The sequence below is a fragment of the Charadrius vociferus genome, unplaced genomic scaffold, assembly GCF_000708025.1.
Source record: "Charadrius vociferus isolate BGI_N301 unplaced genomic scaffold, ASM70802v2 scaffold39, whole genome shotgun sequence".
Taxonomy (NCBI): domain Eukaryota; kingdom Metazoa; phylum Chordata; class Aves; order Charadriiformes; family Charadriidae; genus Charadrius; species Charadrius vociferus.
This window is the reverse complement of record NW_009650188.1, coordinates 4723087-4739989: the sequence shown is the minus strand read 5'-3', so window position 1 is coordinate 4739989 and position 16903 is coordinate 4723087. Positions and strand designations below refer to the sequence as shown.

Sequence of the window (16903 nt, the reverse complement as noted above, 5' to 3'; positions counted from 1 at the left end):
CTTCCCAGGTTTGATTTTTGCCTGAAATATTTGACAAGTCTTATTCTTTAGCAGGCTGTATTGGAAGGACAGGTTCAGATTCTAGACTGGATGTTACCCATAAAACCTCTTCAAGAAGTTCTGAAAGGTCAAGGAGTAAAGTACGGTCTGAGAATACCCTGAAGAAACTGGAAGCTGCTCTTCCAGATGGTAACCAAGAAGATCATGCCTCTGTAAATAAGGACTTCCTGCCTGTGGAGATACGTGGAATCCTTGATGACTTGCAGTTGGATTCCATGAGTACAAAGCAAGAGAAAGATGTGGAAAAGCAGAATCAGAAATCTGTTTTGCCTACTCAAAATGCCAGGAGCCATAGTCCAACCAAAAGGAAACCGGACAAGATAGCTGCCAGTGAGGAGCCTCAGGTGATCTCTAAGAAACGTCACTATGATACGGATGAGGTTCGTCAGTACATCATCAGGCAGCAAGAAGAGAGGAAGAAGAAGCAGAATGAAGAGAAGAAAGCACAAAAGGAGGCAACAGAACAGAAGAACAAAAGGCTCCAAGAGCTCTACAGAAAACAGAAGGAGGCTTTTACGAAAGTGAAGAATGTGCCTCCTCCTGAACCTTCAGCAGCCAAACGGTTACAGGAAACCTATTCTAAACTATTGCTGGAACGTACGTTTTTAGAAGAGCCACCTCAGCTGCCTACGGTGCAGGAAGCACAGGTATAGCTGATTCACTAACTTAATGCATTGCCGTTGTTTGCAGGAATAGAAGGTCATATCCTGATCTGGCTATCGGTTAAGAGAAAGGATATGATGAAAACTCTGTAGCTTTTGCTTAAACATAGCGGGTTTGATCCAGAGCCTCCTTGCTAGTGGCTGCTTTTTGGCACAGCAAGGCCTACTAGAAAGGTGAATGGAAATCATCTTTCTATTATAAATAGAAGCAGAATTCTGGATGTTAGTTAACAGCAGCTATAAAGGTTGGCTCTTAAGAAAACTGTAAAAATCAGTCAAACCATGAATGAAAGAGCTTTGTCTGAAGTTGCTTTCAGTCAGTGGTCAAAATTCATCAGCAGTGAGTTAAGTAAGTTTGCTAATCAGAAACTGAATATGAGAGAAGATTAATATACGGTAAAAGACTAATACCAGTTTGATGTGTTCGGCTGAACCAGTTCCGTATGTGAGCAGAGCTTTTTCCCCAGTACATTCTGCTGTGAGAAAAACATAAATGTCTTGTGTTTGTAAGTCTTTGGTAGGAAAGCTGTGATACTACACTGAGATATGTAAGCCTTTTCAATTTTAATGAGATAAGAGCTTCTGAACTCCCACAGACTTTTGAAAATGTGTCTTTCTGGTTGTCTTCATCTCTAGCCCAGGCCTGGTTATCAACCCTCTGGGGAATCCGACAAAGAAAACAAGGCTCAAGAGCGTCCTCCTAGCGCATCTTCAAGTAGTGACATGTCGCTTTCGGAACCGCAGCAGCCGCTACTGAGGTGAGCCATTGTGGGCCTTTTGAGAGAGAGAGGTGAAAATAGACTAGACTCTCAGGTTCGTGTTCTAGCGAGAGTAATTGTCTTTATGGCAATTATAATGTTTTCTTGCAGTAAAGCAGAAGCTGATGCAGGAAAGCATGTGAAAATTTTGGCTATGGGTTTTTAGTGAGTCTGTAAAGAAATATAGTGAATGGTAGTTGCCATTAATCCTTTGCTGACATTAAGGGAATGTGCATTTCATATTGGGAGACTGTATTTCCTCTGCCATTGCCATCGTGCAAGAGAAGCTGATCATGAATACATCTGATTTTTCTTACTTGATTTTTTTGGTTGTTTCTATTTAATATTGTCTTGGATTCAGGCCTTTAGTTTCTGTCTCTAAAGTACCAAAAACCTCTGCTTCTGCGTGGAACTAGACTTCCCCTCTTTCTTTTCACGCTGCTTTCCCCATTTTAATTGTTCAGTGTATAATCAAAGTTTTTCTTACTGTTAAGTCAAGGTGCCTAACCAAGCACTTAAATACAAGGAACTAAAAATCATAAAGTTGTGTACTGTTGTGCAAGTGTGTCCTTATTTTTAATTACATAATGAATGTCTGCTTCTTAAAGGTATGCTTGCTTCATTATCTGTACCTTAACTTGGTCAAATCCACACTGACTTTGTAAATTCAATGAGGTCTATTTCCTTTCTGGAAGAGTTCAAGGAAGCACTAGGAATACTATGTACTACTGTGTACAGAATAGGCTGCTAAACCATATGGTAGCAAATATTGTTAGTGTAACATTGTAAGGAAAAATTGTAAGTACTAATGGTAGGGGAGAGATGAGACTTAAAAGGGCTGCAGAAGTTATTTGGAGAGCCTCATAGTAAGCAGAGAAGCAGTTTTTTTGTGTGGGACTTTCCAGGTTTCCCAGTATTCAGAATATGTGCAAGTGATATTAGCGAAGGAAGGTCTCTACAGAGCTCCTGTCATGCAAACAGGAACTATCTGGAAATAAAAAAGATGTCTTGCAGAACTTGAAACATCTTCGTATTTCCGTCTTCCTTTTCTCTAAGTGTTCTTTATGCCTACCCTCCAGTGAAATGTGGGCTAGGTTCACCTGGAGGGGGAAGGCTGGGGCTAAGAAATTCCAGGAAACAAACAAACAAAAGATGTGTTCTCCCTTTTGAAGTCAGGAAACTTTTGGAAAAGACTTAACTGCTGATGGTGAAAACACTCGGCTCGTTATACCTCTAAAACACACAGTACACCATAAACGGCGTTTCAAATTTTGAAGGTGCTGTGTTGTTTTTGTTGATTTTATTATTTTTTTTTTAATAATATTCTGTGACTGTTTACTGTTCCATTCCCTGCCACTGTGCCTCCACCAAAAAGTATTTCTTCCTGAAAAATGAATTTGTGGCAATGATACTTTCATGTAAAATAACAGGGCTTGTACAAGTCATTAAATGTTGCCTTTTCATTTCAGGAGTGATTTGATGGAGCCTCCATGGGTACAGCCAGACAGGTTGAGCCCAAGAGTCCAGCTCTCTCACCCGCAAGGTCTCATGGGCTCAAGTGGAGGCCCTTGCTCCCAACACTGGAGCCTGGAGCAGATGGACCTTTTGTCAAAGGAGTGTGATGCAATGTTGGCAGGCAGGAGGAGCCATGCTGCACCCATGGGATCACTGACCTTAATGCCTCAGCCATACCTGAATTCACCCACTGCACAGCAAAATCTCCTAGTAAAACCTACTGCTAACCAATATAAGAGCAAATTAGATCGGATTGAAGCGTTGAAAGCTACAGCTGCTTCCCTTTCTAGCAGGATTGAAAGTGAAGCCAAAAAGTTGGCTGGGGCTGGTATCAATTATGGTACCATGTGGAACTCAGACTATGAGTTTATGCAAGAAAACCTGGATGATGGGCGGTGGGCAAAGGCTGTGAGTCCTCCTGTGAGAGAGGAAAATGAAGATGCTTTTTCAGCCAGAATCCAAAAAATGTTGGGGACCTGTGTGTCTCATACAGCCTTTGATGACAACCTTCCTGGGGTAGGCAACCTTAGTGAATTTAAAAAGCTCCCTGAGACTATCAGGCCTCATACCGCTGCAGTCAGCCTTGGAATGAGGTCCCCTGCTGCTAACAGGCATGAGGGGATACTAGGACATTTATCTAAGAGACCAACTGACTCCTCGGGGCGTGAAAACCAGGCTTATGCTCCGAACAAAGCTGTAATTCCTCACGAGTCCAGCATTGACTCCATCAGCGAAGGGCCTCTCCTGAGTGACGGAAGCCTCTCTGAAGGGGAGGGAGGCCAGCACAAACAGTTGTCACTGAAGATGCTGGAGACATTAAAAGAGAAGGATTTCTGCATTCGAGAGAGGAATGCTTTTGAGCCCATAAAGGAGTTTCAGAAAGAAGCTGAGAAGTATTTGCCACTTTTCACTCAGACAAGTGGCGCACATAGCAAGGGCCCATGGGAGGAACTGGCGAAAGGAAGTCCCCACAGTGTCATCAACATCTTTGCGAAAAGTTATCAGCTTCATGGAAAAGGTAAAAATGGAAAAATTTCTCGAAGCTCTTGTGAATTACTCTTTTCCCAGTCTTACTACTCCTTACACTTTATACTTCACAGGTAAGGAACGTGCTTTTAGATGTCTCAAACATGAATATGTGTAAGGCTTTCTCACATTACTTTTGGATGATGATAAATGGTTTGCCCTGCCTTCTTTTGCCTTCTTGTCTAAGGAAAAAAGGAAGAAAAAAAAAAAACAAAACCAAACCCACACTTTTGGGCTGGAAGATTATTTTTGTATTAGATTGCTTTGTATTTCTAGATCAGTAACTAATTTGTATGTTGGGTTACATGTACTAAGGAGACCCATAGTTACGGAATTGTGAATATAAAGTTTACATTTATTGAATCCAAAATTGCATACTAAATCTAAATTGCCCCAGAGGGCATTTGGAAATTATTCTCTCCACCATGAAGAATAGACTGTCTGAATTTGAATGTGCATCCTCCTACTATATCTGCACTCCATCCAGATCATCTGTAATAACACATCATTCCTGTTTCAGTTAAGGCAGAAAGATGAATTCATGCTTTATATAGCACTTACTTCATGGCATAAACATGAGTGCTTGCATATATCCTGAGTTCTTGCTATACAAGAATAATATAGCTTTACTGTATTATTAGAAACGTGTAACTTCAGTGAATGAATGATGTGGACTTCCCTTTTGCATCTTGGCTCACACAAGTTATTCGGTCATGTCTCAATGTAGCATGACAATTAAAATTCTGGTAACAGTGTTTGATTTTGAGAAAGTAAGGTTTTGGTGTATCAGTAGGGAATAAACAAGCCTATTTCAAGTGTTAAGTGTCTCAGGGCATGCCTTACAAGTGTCTCCTGCGGGATGCTTCATTTGATTTTCATTTTCTGTACAAATTTATTCTTCATTTTATGAGTACTCTTTTTCTTGCCTTGAGTTCCTCATTTTGAGAAAGAATGTTTTCTGAGAAGTTGATTTTTATCTTGTGGGTTCTCTTGGTTCTTTTTTTCCTTCATTTTATTGCCCTTAAAAATGACTGCATTTAAATTTTCTGCAGATGGCTCTACTCTCAAGCACTGTGCTCTTCAAGAATATTTTAACTGGAGTGTCTTAATGAAGTAGAGTATTCAGTAATTAACAAAGAGAGGAAAACTGCTTGTTATGTTGTGTTAAAACAGCCGTGGGATGGCTATACTGATGTTTTCCTGATGGTTTTGTGTTTGAAAGGAAGTTTTTGTAACTCGTGGTTGGGAGCATTTTAATTCCTGCGGCTTTATTACCTGTTTGCACATTGGCATTTGGTATAATTTTTGTCTTTTCCCTTCTTTGCCCACACTTTAGTGTTTGATGAAAGGTCGAATGGAGGGTCTGCCCTTCTACGCCCTTTACTCCCTGCCACGAGCCCTGCAGAGAGCGTGGTGTCTTATGAAGATGATTTTGCCTCATCACAGGGAAGTGGCACTTTAACAGACAAAAAAATTGCACGTGACCTCAGGTAACTGTGTGTTAAACTTCTTGTAAAAATCAAAATGCAGAATTTGACTGAAGATATTTAATGCAAAATTTGTTTCATAATATGCTGGATACCTTTTCTGTTATGCTGTATTGTAGTACTAGTCAATGTGATGAGGTGTTTCCTTAGGACCTTGCAGTTAATACAGCAACCAATATGGTTGAGACATAAATATCAGAGTCAAGTATTCCTGTTCTCTGTCTAATTTTTGTTCTTTAGTTTGGCAGGTAGCTTTAGGCAAGGTTGTTACTCTTTGCAGTCAGTTCTCCAACTTGTGTGGCTGCTATAATGCTCAATTGGTTAGCCGTAATTTAGAAAAAATAAAATACATTTTAAAGTGTTAAAATACCTTCAGTACTTCAAAATTGTGTTAAAAGCCTACAATTGCTTTCAGTGACGATTCAGTAATGCTTAGCATGGATACATGAATTGTCTGTAAGAACTTTTAAAACCTTTTGTTCAGACTAAAATTTGCAGACTGTAAATCCTAGACTCTTCATGTTACCACTGAATTCATGTGGCTTCCTGAATTTCCTAAGACCCCTTTTTTGTAATGAGATATATTTACATCTTTTGGGCACCTTGAGGAAGGCCACAAGTACTCTGTTTATATTAGTGATGCTTTACCTCAGAAGAAAGGAAGGTAAAAGGCACTTTGCACGCTGAAAATGTTGGCTGCAAAAAAATGCTTTCTATCTGATTAAAATTCCTGATAGGTCTTCTGTTGTTTTTAAATAGGTTCTGTTATTTAGTAGGTGATGCGTTACCCCTTTATTTACAAAACTTTTGTAATCCTTTCTTGAAAATCACTCATGTTTCTGTTAATTTATTGATAATATCTGTATGCCGAGAGATGATCTCAAATGCAGTCATATTTGAAGTCATTGTTCTGTTGTTCAAGTCGGTAGTCGAATAGCTCTTAAGAGTTAGCATTGGAAAGGATGGTTGTTACCCATCTTTTACTGTTTCTTATTATCAGAAGTATGTTTCAATACGTTTGGTATCATGTCAAATTTCCTACTGTTTTAGCTGTCAGTTTTTAATCTCAAAATCAGTGCTTTTCAAGATGGGCTAATTAGTGCAGTTTTAGCCATCTGTCTCTAATTTACAGTGTGGTGGATTTCTTGTGCACAATGTAATGTAGGAGTTGGAAGTCCTTAGTTAATCACTGTTGATGTGCTCCTTTTTAGCGTTGCTGGCAGCAGTAATTCAAGCGTTCAGGAAGAACTTCCTAGCAGGAAGTCTCCCCATGAACCTCGATCTGTAGAGCTTGCTTCTCAGCATTCATCTGGACCGCGATCTGCAGCATCTTCTCGCTCATCTGCTTCCTCTAAAAAGAGAGGGAAAAGGGAACGTAAGTGCAGTACTTGTCTGTAGGCTATTTTTTTGGAAGGAGTTTTTAGGGTTTTCTTGTTACAAAAATTGCAGTCTTTCTACATATCTAGAAACTCCAATCTAATACTGATAGGAGGATTTACGTATTCCTCCAGTGATTCCTTCGTAAATTCTTGTTGACTCTGATTATTCTCTGACCTTAAAATGCAGTCATCTTAAATTAATTAGGCAAGAGGTTATTAACATTACTGAAAATGTTTCCTTTCCTAAACCAGCCTTCTAACAAATTAATTAATTTTAACATCATGTGTGAACTATCCTCGGATTCTGTACTGAGGAAATTCCAATAGACTGCTGAGAAATCTGAGTAATGGTCACATTTGTGAAGGTGACAATAAGTTTGCCTGTATATGCTTCATCCTTGGATCACAGACAGCTTTCATAGTGCACAAATTAATAAATATACTTCTTCCCACAGTAACTTGTACATTATAAAAACATGAAGAAACTTGGTATTTAGTACACTCTTACTATATAAGCAATGGGTGACATAAGGAAAAGCTTTTGTTAAAGTCAATAAAAGGATGAGAAAAATAAGATTTGGCGTTCTGAACTATCTCTTATTTTTTTCAAAATTCTCTAGCTACCCAAAGAAAGCTAGACTTTATTCTAATTATCAGTATTGAAGGGTCAAATGCTTGGTTTTTTTATTTAAACTGGTAGCATGCTGAAATGAAAGCTGAGTTGACAGTTTTGTTGGCAGTGGACACAATATGCAGAAGAGAACTCTCCTGTAGAAAGCTGCCAAATTTATATTTCTTCCTTCTTGAATTTGTAGACTTCTAACTCAAAAGCATCTTTAAGTGGGGGGAAAAAGTTTCTCAATTATTTGTCTTGGAGCTCCTGATGGCTAAGATAGTCATGCTTAGAATACCAAATGTAAACTTTTTTTGCAATGTTGTTGCTTCTTAGGGTTGGACTCTTTCAATGGAAGTTCTCACCACTTCCCTGTGGAAGAAGATAAAATGCTATCTGAATTAGAATGGGGATCCCAACAGACAAAGAAGTCCTTATCAAGTAGCAGAGTTTCTAGTAAAGATCATGAGCAGAACCCAGATACAGACAGCACATTGGAAAACTTGTCTGGACATTCCCTAATGAGGTAACGTGAACGTTCTAAGACTGTATACAAATATAACTAAGCTTGGTAGCGTTACAGCATGGTATCAAAAATGGCTGTGTCTTTGGATATGCAAAAGGAAAATAATAGAAACGATCAAATGTCAGTAAGATGGACATGCAGAAAATGTTTTTTCGCCTGTATTTTAAGTATAAAAGCCCAAAGTAGATGGCTGTAGCAAGAGAAAAACAAAACAGTGATTCCTCCCCAAATGACCCCTCTGTTTTTGTAACGATAACTGGCCAATATAGGTATCCTGTCAGGTTCAGTACCTTAAGCATTGAAATACAGTTTTTGTTTTCCACTTCTACAAATAATCTGTAAGAAGCGTCGGGCGCCAGGGGGGAATAGTGAGTCAACTTGTGCAGTCATCTTGCTCTTTTCAGTAGGATCCACAGACGTTTTCGGCTAGACTTGTGTTTAGCTAATACTAATACGCCTATCCAGCTCTATGAGATGAAGCTTTTTGAGAGATGAACTGATCCCCAGAAAAGTGTAGGAAAAGAGGAAAAAATACTGGTTTTCTGTTGCATCCTCTGTATGTCTGGCTATGAATGCAGTTTTTCTTCTAATTGTGCAATGAAGATGGTTATGAAATACTCAGCTTATTTTTCACTGCACTTTTTTCGGAAAAGCAACAAATAATACGAATAGTCGCTCAGGCATTCTGTGTCCATATAGAGTGGTTCTGAGGTATTGACTTATATTAGTGACTTTCACTGATACCCAGTATTCAGTTTGAAAGGTCCTGTGACCTCCTAATATGTGCCAAGTAAAGCAGAATGTCTTCCGAAGGGATTTAAGCAGCCGCTGTTAATCCTGTTTGGCTTAATAAAATTGGAATAGTAAGTTTAAGAAGTGTCTGCGTAATTTTCTGTGTGTTTGGAAAGCAGTGTCTTCAACTGTCTCTTAAGAAGAAATGTCTCTATTATTTTACTGTTTAAGTCAAGGTTTTGCCTTCAAGCATTTCACTGCATTTTGATGAAAGAGATTGAGACTCAGGGCAGTGGCTTATCACATTCAGTTGCATCCGTAAGCTGATAGTAACCTGTTTGCTTTTTAAAAATACTGTTCATCATTGTTCAAGGGCAAGCGTAAGGTCCTGCAACTGGGGAGGAATAACCCCACACACCGGTAAAGGTTAGGGCTTGACGTGCTGGAAAGCAGCTCTGCTGAGAGGGACCTGGGAGTCCTGGTGGACAACAAATTGACCATAAGCCAGCAATGTGCCCTTGTGGCCAAGAAGGCCAGTGGTATCTTGGGGTGCGTTAAAAAGAGCATGGCCAACAGGCCAAGGGAGGTTATCCTCTGCCTCTACTCTGCCTTGTTGAGGCCACATCTGGGGTGCTGTGTCCAGTTCTGGGCTCCCCAGTTTAAGACAGGCAGGGAATTACTGGACAGAGTCCAGCAGAGAGCTACAAAGATGATCAAGGGAATGGAGCACCTCTCTTATGAAGAAAGGCTGAAAGACCTGGGTCTGTTTAGCCTGGAGAAGAGAAGACTGAGAGAGGATCTCATCAATGCTTAGAAATATCTAAAGGGCGGGTGTCAAGAGGACAGGGCCAGACTGTTTTCAGTGGTGCCCAGCGACAGGGCAAGGGGCAACGGGCCCAAACTGGAACACAGGAGGTTCCATCTCAACATGAGGATAAACTTCTTTACTTTGAGGGTTGCAGAGCACTGGAACAGGCTGGCCAGATAAGTTGTGGAGTCTCCTTCTCTGGAGATACTCCAAACCCGCCTGGATTCATTCCTGTCCAAACTGCTGTACGTGAACCTGCTTTGGCAGGGGGGTTGGACTAGATGATCTCCAGAGGTCCTTTCCAACCCCTACCATTCTGTGATTTTGTGTTCTAATATTAAAATATTGCCCACATTTCCTGTGAGTAAAACAAAGTCCTTCACTCAGACTTTCGAAACAGATGTGTAAGTGCATATGCTGATGATTGCATATTGCAATGCCAGGTTCCTAACAGGAGACATTGAAACTGCTTGTCTGGCCATGTAGGACATGTAGATACTATGGTTTGGGGGTGTGTGTGTGTATGTGTGTGTGTGTGCGTGCACGCACTAACTAGGTTTAGTACTTGGGGGAAAAATAGGAAACTTAAAAGAAACTTAAAAAAAAGAAACTTAACCCTAAACTGGGATAGAGGTACAAAACCCGTCTCATGAGGCCATTTCCTAATGGCAGACTGAGCCTGTGCAAGCCATAAAAGACTGTGCCTTTTGCATAGTTCTGTTTGGTGTTTATAAATGGAAGAACTAGGTTATTGCTTTATTGTCTTCTCAAACAGCTGCACTTAAGGGAATATTGAATCCTTTCTTTTTTTGTTTCGCTGTCAGTTTCTCAGACAAGGGAAGATCCCCGAAGACGCCGACTTCTTCCCCATCTCCTGGTTCCCAAAAAATGTTGCAGTTTGATTCTATAGGCAATACAGCAGAAAGAGTCAAGTCACCTGCTGGCTTTTCTGGAAGTACAGCATCAGGGCTGAAGCCTAATATAGCCTTCCCTGACCTGAGTCTGGGAACTAGCAGGTCTGTAGCAGGAGCAGCCTCAGCAAGTGGTGAGTTGTATTGTTAAAACCATACTAATCCCAGAGCAGTTAAATATTTTTTTTTCTTTATTTTTTTGATGTGGGGCTCTAAAGTCTATGGAGGTTGACTAGTAAGTCTTACCCTGCAGGATGTATGCGCTTCTCCCCTGCTGGTCTTCAGCATCGTTTATCAGCAGAATTGAACTACCTTAATGCTATTGAGGAGTCTGTGAGACAGCTTTCAGATGTAGAGCGAGTACGAGGCATATCACTTGCCCAGCAGGAGAGCGTTTCTTTGGCTCAGATTCTGAAGGTAATGGAAAAAATACTTCCTTGTCTTAACCTTCTTTTTTTTATTTGTTTATTTTTATTTTGCAAGAAAATTAATCAAATTAGGGCAAGTTTATGCTTTTTTTAGCAATGCAGAGAAACTGTAATGGGCATAATGGAGCATCTCTGATAATGTCAATTTTTTAGGATTGATGTCTGTTATCTTTCTTATTTTAAGTTGACAACAAGGAACTGGTGACTCTAGAATATATGTCATTAATATACCATTAGCTGGAATGACTGCTTTTGTTGTATAGTTCAGTAAAACAAAAACTTGATTACTTACTGGGTTTGATGTTGGGTCCCAATGCCATGCAGTGTAGTTGTTTAGGCTGAATCGTTTGTCATATTCCATGAAAAGGATATTTTTGGTCAAAATTTCCGTATGTTGGCAAGATTTCTAGTTCTAGTTTGTTGAATTAATTGGTCTCCTAAATCCTCTTTCTTTTTACACTGTGGTGGAAGAGTATGGGGAATGGGCATTGTCTATTGTCTACATAAAAAGGGAGAGGGTCAGTCGGTAAGCTGAAAATTTTACATTAGCAGAAAAGACACCACCAGTATAGCAGATTTGGATATTTCAGAGGTAGTTGCAGCCAATGGCTAAGGCAGAAAAGGTCTTTACATTTAACTTGCGTGATTAAAACTTGTTTTCCTGATCTGTAGGCACAGCAGCAGCGCCATGAACGGGATTTAGCTCTTTTGAAAATCAAGGCCGAACAAGAAGCTTTAGAAAGTCAGAGACAACTGGACGAGGCAAGGCAGAAGGCAGCTCAGGTAATGCTGCCCTTCAAAAAATGTGGAGTGTGTAAGAGGCAAAATGCTGTAAGTAAATCCGTGCCTATGAGTATTCTTAATTTGAAGCTGTGAACATGTGGAAGTGGTGAGGGGGTTTAATATAGCTGAAAAAAGCTCTTAGGGGCCAATTTAAAAAAATTTTCCCCCAGATTTTGAGAAATAAAACTGTAGCTATTATAGCCAGAAAATTTTGAAGTGCTGAACTGTCTGTGTTTCCTGCATAGGTCCATGTGGATTCACTGCAGCATCTGATCCAGTCACGGCAGGAGGCTGTACAAGAGACCCCATGCAAGGCTGCAGCCAAACAGGTGGAAACTGCGCTTCTCGCTGCAGATGCAGCTCACCAGATCCGTGAGGTGAGGGCCTGAGGGAATCAAGAAAGCTGTTCTAATTTCAGTATTATTTCGAATGCTTTTTTGCCTCTAGGTTGTTCTCTGTTCAGTGTCATTCTCAGTGCAACTTCTTACCTGCATAATGTGACAACTGATAGGACTTTAAAGGAGCTTTTCTAGCGTCCTTACTTAGAAGTCAGTCAGCAGCTTTAAATCCCTGTTCACTATTCTTATGATCTTCCAGTTAACAAACTGTTAAGTTTGTTCTTCCAGGAGAGATTGATGTAAGTGAACACAACATCTTTAATTTGTAAGAGTTGCACTCCATCAGGGATTGATCCTATATCTGTTTCATATGCAAACTAAATTAGAAAAGCAGGGAAATTGTGATCTTGCTTACTTTTTAAGGTAGGAGACCAACGCAGGGAGCATCTTCAGCAGAGCTTTTCACTTGGTTCAGAGCTTGAAGTTTTCTTTTTTTGAGTGTCTCTGCATTCTTCTTGCGGCATACAGAATAATTATTAGTTTTCAGTTCTATAGATCAGTTTATCAGTTTTTATACTTGTTGTTCCCAACGTGTAGCAGCTGCTTCACACATAGGTGAGAAATACAGTAACCAAAAAAATGCTGCTGCTTCTTCATAGTTTAGCAATCACAATAACTGTGGATTAGAGTTATGGGATGGAGTGCAGAAGGCTGATAGGTATGAACGTAACTGGTTCTTTATAGCTTATGCACATGCTGGTGCTCAGCAGGGCTGTTTTTATGATAGGTAATGGGACTGCAGAATAATACTGATGTACTTGTTCTGGGCTTTCCCAAATATGTAAAGCTTAAATAATTTTTGAGTAGACCAGAATGGGTTACATTAAAGGAGCAGAAAAGGTCAGGCATGAGATACATGCAGTGGGTTGTTGATAGCAGTTAGTGAAGTCTTGGATAAAAGCAAAGAAACTTTTTTTTTTTTTTTATAGAGCCAAAGTGGGTGGAAAGCAATTAAGAGACAAGGTAGAAGAAACAGACAGCTTTTATTTGGTGTAGGGTTTTAGTCTCTTGTCTTGCTTTAAGTTTGAAATCCCAAGAATAAGAGGTGTTAGTAGAGAGGTTGATGGGGACAACCTGGTTTCTGATGATGGGCTATCAGAGAAACTTTTCCATCCGTGTTCACAAGTGACTCCTGATAGTCAGTTGAACAACCATTTATTTTTAACTGGAATGAAGCAATGGAAATGCTGATCACCAGTATGCTGGGAATATTTTTGGATGTACACTGTAATTTCTTATGTATAAAGGAATAATTTTCTGCATTGCTTTCAATTAGAAGTTTATTGTATGCAAAAGAGATAATATAACATGCTATTATATAAGTTTGCTTAGAGTTGACTGTCGTACTAATGAAGGATAAAAGTGGGTGAGCTATACAAACAATCCAATTTTTAGAAAAAATCATTCACTTGTTTTTATAAAATTGTATGCATTGCAATTAATTTATACATTATTTGAAGATTAATGGAGAAACTCAGTATGTGTAATGGAAGTTATTGAAACATAGCTTATTCCTGCCTTCAAAACCAACCAGAGTTCCCTGCCCTGCAAGAAGCAGAGCTTTGAACAAGAAGAAAAATACTAAATTCTAAAGCTTCTAAAAATCAGTGTTCTCTGCTGTGATTTCTGAAGAAGTTCGTATTTCTAGTCAGGTACACAGTGACTGCCATACATTAAAAAGGACACTTTTATGGCTATTTGTTGATTTAATGCTGCCAATTTTAGACTTGGCAGTTTGCACGATGTTGGAACTTAAACGTGTTGCTTCCTTTACAATGGAAATAATATTTCATGCTCTTTGGGCAAGATGCACTTTCAGATTAACAAGAAAACATTGTTTCTGGTGCTTGTTGTTTTTGGGGGTTTTTTAAATTAATTGTAATGGTAAGTCTGGAATGTTTTATTATGTAGGGATCATTCTATTGATCAGTTTGGTTAAGTTGATTAGAATCCTATGGTAAGTAATATCTTGCACGTCTGTATTTTCATATCAATAATTCCACTCTGAGTAAATTAGGGAGTATGTATTTACAGAGCAATGTGCACCTCCTACAACCAAAATTGACAATTACAAATCATCTCAAAACTGTCTTACACATTTGTTCAGTAAATCAGTATATTGCATGCGAGAATGACTATCGTCTCTTTCAAAAACATTTTGGTGCTGATAAGCACATTGCATTCCTTTGTTTTTTATTGTACTCAGATGACAGAGTTAGCACGAACACAGATCTCTGATACTGTCAGCGCTCCAGCTGCTCCAGTCACCACCTTGTTTGACCACCAGCGGCAGCATCATTCAGAGTTCGTGAAACAACTGAGAGCCCGAGCTGATACAAACAGGTTTTGCCTAACGTTTCACATCTTAGGAAGGGGGAAGTAGAATTTGTTAGGTTTTGCTTCACCTATTCTTGAGGAAAAATTTAAGATGTCATAATGAGTGAGCATTTAAGAAGAATTTAGAATCCATCTTTATGGCCTTAATAGGATATGCCAAAGGTGACATTAACTGGTTCTGTGAAACTCTATATAAGTAGAAAAAGATGCTCTAAACATTTTGTGAGATGATATAACTAGTCTGAGATTTAAGTGGTCTTTTCAGAAATTTTAGCTGTTACTACTTCTAGTAAACTCATGAAAGCTTGTGCAAACTGTATTACTCTTTGGTTTAAGACAATGCAGATTTACCCAACACACTTCCCTTTCTCAGGAAATGTGAGTCTGGTGCCATATCACAAGGTAAAGAGGAGAGAGGTGACTCAAAGCAGACATACTCACCAATGTTTGATAGTTATTCAGAGTCCTCAAGATCAAAGGTTCATGATCACAGGTAAGAAGAGTTTAGATTACACAGGGTTGGGTTTTTTGCTATAAATAAGAACTAAAGTACAAAGGAATATAAAGATATTTCCTTCAATATATTTTTTTAAAAGAGGGGAAGTCAGTATTAAACCTTCAATAGGTAAATCTATCTTATTCCAGAGCTTGAAGGTTTACATGCCTACCAGAATTTGTTTTGTCTTTAATTAAAAATCCAACTACACTGTGTTAAAATCTTCAGTTATGATTTTGCTGTATTTGTTCTAATTGGTCACTTTTCTCTTTCCTAACTTAAGAATAATTGTGTTCCACATCTGCTTTCTCATTAGCAAGAGTCTAGCAAGCAGGTGAAGGGAAATGGTTATTCCCCTCTGCTTAGCTCTTGTGAGACCGTACCTGGAATAGAGTGTCCAGTTTTGGGCCCCTGGGTAAAGAGAAGACATTAACATACTGACACAAGTCTAGTAGTGAACCACCAAGGTGATTAGGAGGCTGGAGTATGTGATGTAAAAGAGAGGCTGAAGGAACTGAGCTAACTTAACCTAGAAAAGAAGGCTGCGGGGACAGGGTTCTGGTTGCAGTGTCCTAAAGGGGGTTTGTTACAAAATATGAGGCTAGACTCTTCTTGGAGATGCACAATGATATGACAAAAGGCAACAGTGACATTCTAGAAAGGGGAAAATCATTGGAAAAGAAAAAAATTCACTCCCTGTGAGGATGGTCAAACAGTGGACTAGGGGTGGAGGGAAGTCGTGGGATCTTCTGTCCTTGCAGGTGTTCAGAACTTGGATGTGGTCTTGACTTTGGTTGAATGAAATACCTTCAGAAATTGTTGAGCTGCAGTTACTGTGATTTCTGCGCTGTGGCCTACTTGCATGCGTCTATTGCAACACTGTTTAATACTGTGTTTAATACTGGATTTTAGCTTTTTGTTTCCTGTTCACTTATCTGATCTAGTTAGGTCCCATGAAGTTTCTCACAGCCTTTGTCTGATCTTGACGAACTGGAATGGTTTTGTCCTCTGTAGTTCTTCTAATTTAGAACAGTATCTCTATCTTGCTCATCCTTTTAAAAACTGTAAGGAGAGATGTTTGCAATGGTTTATCGTCAGTACTCATTGCCAGCTAGAGGGTGTGCATACCTACAAACCGCTTGCATTTTAAGGCAGAATAAAAATAGAAAGTTCTGCTGTCAATCAGCAGCTTGATGAGGCTTGGAATTTTAAGGTAGCCAACCTGCATTTTAAAAACAAAACCAAAGCCTCTGCATGTTGATTATCGCTGGCATGTTAATCATGGTGTGTACAGTAGTGATGTAATACAAATATTTTGAAATGTGCAAAGTAATTTTTTAAAAAAATTATGTCTTGATAATACAGTAGTACCAGCAGCCGCCAAGAGAGCCCTTCAGTTCCATCTTCTAAGGAGAATGAGAAAAAGCTTTCCCGTCGTGAAAAGATAACTAGCAGTATTGAAGAGCAGGCTCATACTGGTGTGGATGATTCTTTGCCGAGTGATAGTATTTTATCACTGCCAGATGAAAAAGGTTAGCTGTATTGTTTGTATGTGATGAACCTGAAGGTGATAAGGGGGGAGGGAGGTGCTGTTTCAGAGTTAGTTTCTGAAATAAATGAGAAAATGTGTGTGAAGAAGGCTGAGCCCCAGGTGAATTGGTAGCCTCTTGAGAGGTAACAGAGGATGGCACAGTGAGACAGGAACCTTTGAAATTCTGCACATCAGAGTGATGTAGTCTGTGGGCCCTTCTACTTTCCTCTGTGCTAGCTGTGGCCAAATGTTCACTTGCTGAATGTGCAAGCTGAATGCCAAATGTTAGCAGTCCCAGAAATGTGATTATACCTGTGTACAGAAGTCTGTTAGGTCTGTTGAAGCTAGATAACAGTATTTCATTATGTCTTCTAACTCAAGGTCACCCTTCTCTAAACCCCCATTTTTCTGCATTAGAATAGTTATATCCCTGTCTTTCCTGCCCCCCCCCCC

At 39.5% G+C, this 16903-nt stretch overlaps 1 protein-coding gene across 1 annotated transcript in view; it reads left to right on the top strand.

The window, feature by feature from the left end:
• CEP350 (centrosomal protein 350kDa) overlaps positions 1-16903 on the top strand; it is a 64083-nt gene that overhangs the window by 15046 nt on the left and 32134 nt on the right. Inside the window, 13 exon segments of the mRNA XM_009892839.1 lie at positions 52-707; positions 1359-1480; positions 2950-4013; positions 5358-5511; positions 6732-6898; positions 7837-8026; positions 10391-10582; positions 10705-10894; positions 11578-11688; positions 11934-12065; positions 14293-14429; positions 14797-14925; positions 16288-16451. Of these exon segments, the coding sequence (XP_009891141.1) occupies positions 52-707; positions 1359-1480; positions 2950-4013; positions 5358-5511; positions 6732-6898; positions 7837-8026; positions 10391-10582; positions 10705-10894; positions 11578-11688; positions 11934-12065; positions 14293-14429; positions 14797-14925; positions 16288-16451 (3408 nt within the window).